The sequence below is a fragment of the Mobula birostris genome, chromosome 32, assembly GCF_030028105.1.
Source record: "Mobula birostris isolate sMobBir1 chromosome 32, sMobBir1.hap1, whole genome shotgun sequence".
NCBI lineage: Eukaryota > Metazoa > Chordata > Chondrichthyes > Myliobatiformes > Myliobatidae > Mobula > Mobula birostris.
Window position 1 is genome coordinate 9,725,546 of NC_092401.1, and position 3,438 is coordinate 9,728,983.

Sequence of the window (3,438 nt, forward strand, 5' to 3'; positions counted from 1 at the left end):
ACCTGCACCACTCCACAAACTTGTCCACCAGTCCTCTGTACTCCGACTCCTGCCCATCTCTGATATACCCAACTACTGCAGAATCATCAGAGAACTTCTGCAAGTGACTAGACTCAGATTTGTACTGAAAGTCTGAGGTGTACCGGGTGAACAGAAACAGAGACAGGAGAGTCCCTTGTGATCCTCCAGTGCCTCTCACCACTACCTCAGACAGAGAATCAGCCAGCCGTACAAACTGGCGTCTATCTGACAGGTAGTCAGAAATCCAGGAGATAGTGGATTTGTCCACCCACATCCATGAGAATGCAGCTTCTCACCGGATTGCATTGAAGGCACCAGAGAAATCAAAAACTGTGATTCTCACAATGCCACCAGCATCATCAAGTGGGAGTGAGATCTCTGCAACAGGTAGATGATGGCATCATCCATAAGGTTGAGGGTCCAATGAAGACCACACCTGCAGCCCAAGGTAAGTCAGGACCAGCCTATCCAGCACCTTCATCATATGATATGTGAAGGCAATCGGTCCTTAGCCATACAGTTCAGATGGAGTCGCCTTCTCGGGCACAGGAACCGAGCAGGAAGTCTCCCATAGATAGGGAGGAGAAGGAAAAATGTAGGACAAAGAAAGAAATGGGGATAACTGGGTGAAGAAAGTACAGTCACACGGGCCATCACAAGACGACCGTTTTATTTTTAAAAAAGTACGATTGGGGATAATATATTAAAATAATTATTTTATGATGAGACTTTTGTTGAAGTGCCTGCATTATTTCGTTCAGAATTCACAGTCTGAACAGTTGAAAAGCTCGTTTCCGTTTTTTTGCAACCTATATTGCTGCTGTTGAAGGTAGGGCTTCAACCTTGTTTGACACTTGATTAGCCAATGAAGCGTCGTACAGGGTGACGTCCGGGAGAACGACCGGCGAATCAGGTCACCGCCTGCAGGCATCAGGTTCGGTTGACGTGCGACTGAAAAGGTGCGCATGCGCCAACAGGCCGCCAGTAATGTCGGCGATGATGGCGGGAGATGTGGCTGCTGAGAGGAAGCTGCCGCACCGGCCTTTCCTGATCGCTGTTAGCGGCGGTACCGCCAGCGGCAAGGTCAGTAGCGCTAACGGTATTCACCACGGGGGCCTTAAACTGGGGTATTGAGCTAGCCACAAGCTTTTAGTCCGGTATTAGATTGGGAACCGCGTGTCAACGAAGAGGCAGGCACACATTGTCGGCGGGGTGTCGGACGTAAGCGCCGTGACGTTTTACGGTTTACGTTGAGGGGCGGAGCTAATCCATACGTCTGACGTTTTCAATACTTTTGGATCAACTTGCCAAAGTTTTTAACTTCATTGAGCATGTGACCAGGCAATGAAAACAAATTGACCTCCAAGACTCATAGGATATTAATCTGGAAATTTATGTCTAGTTTATATTAGGTGTGCTAACTTGTGTTCGTCAAAATGTTAAAAGTAAATTTATTATCGAAATATATATACAGTGGTGAAGGGTCTCGGCCTGAAACGTCCTCTTCCTAGAGATGCTGCCTGGCTTGCTGCGTTCACAAGCAACTTTGATGTGTGTTGCATATATACAGTGGTGCTATGCAGTTTGTGAACCCTATAGAATTTTCTCAATTTCTGCATAAATATGACCTAAAATTTGATCAGATCTTCATGTAAGTCCTAAGACAGATAAACAGAACCCAATTAAATAAATAACACAAAAATTACACTTGTTCATTTTTTTATGTAACCAATTTCCCCCGGGATCAATAAAGTATGACTATGACTAGTGAGAAAAATGATCCAATAGTATATGTGTTTTTTGGAAAAAGTATGTGAATCTTTGCTTTCAGTATCTGGTGTGACCCCCCCCCCCTCCCCCCCCCCCCCCACCCTCCCACGTTCAGCAATAACTTCAACCAAACGTTTCCTCTAACTGTTGATCAGTCCTGCACATTCGCTTGGAGGAATTTTAGGCCATTCCTGCTGCTTCATCTCTGGGGTGTTGGTGGGCTTCCTTGCATGAAGAGCTTGCACAATCCTTCCACAATATTTTTATAGGATTAAAGTCAGGACTTTGACTCGTCCATTCCAAAAAAGTTTTCTTCTTTTTAAAGTGTTGTTTACTCTTGTCTTTCGAATCATTGTCTTCTTGCAATTTCCAACTTCTATTAAGCTTCAGGACAGCTACCCTGACGTTCTCCTGTAAAATGTTTTGATACAATTTTGAATTAATTGTTCCTTCAACAGTTGCAAGCTGTCTAGGCCCTGAGGCAGCAAAGCACGATGCTCCTTCCACCATGCTTCACAGTTGGGATGAGGTGTTGGTGTGCAGTGTCCTTTTTCTTCCAAACATAGCAATGTGCATTTCTGCCGGAAAGTTCAACTTCTGTCTTATCTGCCCACTGAATATTGAGATAGAAACATAGAAAATAGGTGCAGGAGTAGGCCATTCGGCCCTTCGAGCCTGCACCGCCATTTATTATGATCATGGCTGATCATCCAACTCAGAACCCCGCCCCAGCCTTCCCTCCATACCCCCTGACCCCCGTAGCCACAAGGGCCATATCTAACTCCCTCTTAAATATAGCCAATGAACTGGCCTCAACTGTTTCCTGTGGCAGAGAATTCCACAGATTCACCACTCTCTGTGTGAAGAAGTTTTTCCTAATCTCGGTCCTAAAGGGCTTCCCCTCTATCCTCAAACTGTGACCCCTCGTTCTGGACTTCCCCAACATTGGGAACAATCTTCCTACATCTAGCCTGTCCAATCCCTTTAGGATCTTATACGTTTCAATCAGATCCCCCCTCAATCTTCTAAATTCCAATGAGTACAAGCCCAGTTCATCCATTCTTTCTTCATATGAAAGTCCTGCCATCCCAGGAATCAATCTGGTGAACCTTCTTTGTACTCCCTCTATGGCAAGGATGTCTTTCCTCAGATTAGGGGACCAAAACTGCACACAATACTCCAGGTGTGGTCTCACCAAGGCCTTGTACAACTGCAGTAGTACCTCCCTGCTCCTGTACTCGAATCGTCTTGCTATAAATGCCAGCATACCATTCGCCTTTTTCATTGCTCCCATGTGCAGCAATGTTTGTTTTTGGAGAGCAGTGGTGTCCTTCCATGAACACCATTCTTGTTCAGTGTTTTTCTTGTAGTGGACACGTGAACAGAGCCTTTAGTAAGTTCTGGAGATTTCTGCAGGTCTTTTGCTGTTACCCTTGGGTTCTTTTTCATCTCCTTCAGCATTGCACGTTGTGCTCTTGGTGTGATCTCTGCAGGATGCCCACTCCTAGAGAGAGAGTAGCAACAGTTTTCTACATTTGTAGACAATTTCTCTTCCTGTGGACTGATGAACACTCGGGTCTTTAGAAATGCTTTTGTGGCCTTTTCCAGCTTCATGCATCTCTACAATTCTTCTTCTGAGGTCCTCTG

General features: G+C 45.4%; 1 protein-coding gene across 1 annotated transcript in view; it reads left to right on the forward strand.

The window, feature by feature from the left end:
* Positions 1–978: 978 nt before the first annotated feature.
* LOC140191136 (uridine-cytidine kinase 2-like) overlaps positions 979–3,438 on the forward strand; it is an 11,694-nt gene continuing 9,234 nt past the window's right edge. The window contains exon 1 of the mRNA XM_072248258.1: positions 979–1,104. Coding sequence (XP_072104359.1) covers positions 1,009–1,104 — 96 coding nt within the window. The 5' untranslated portion in view covers positions 979–1,008. The remainder of the gene's footprint in view (positions 1,105–3,438) is intronic.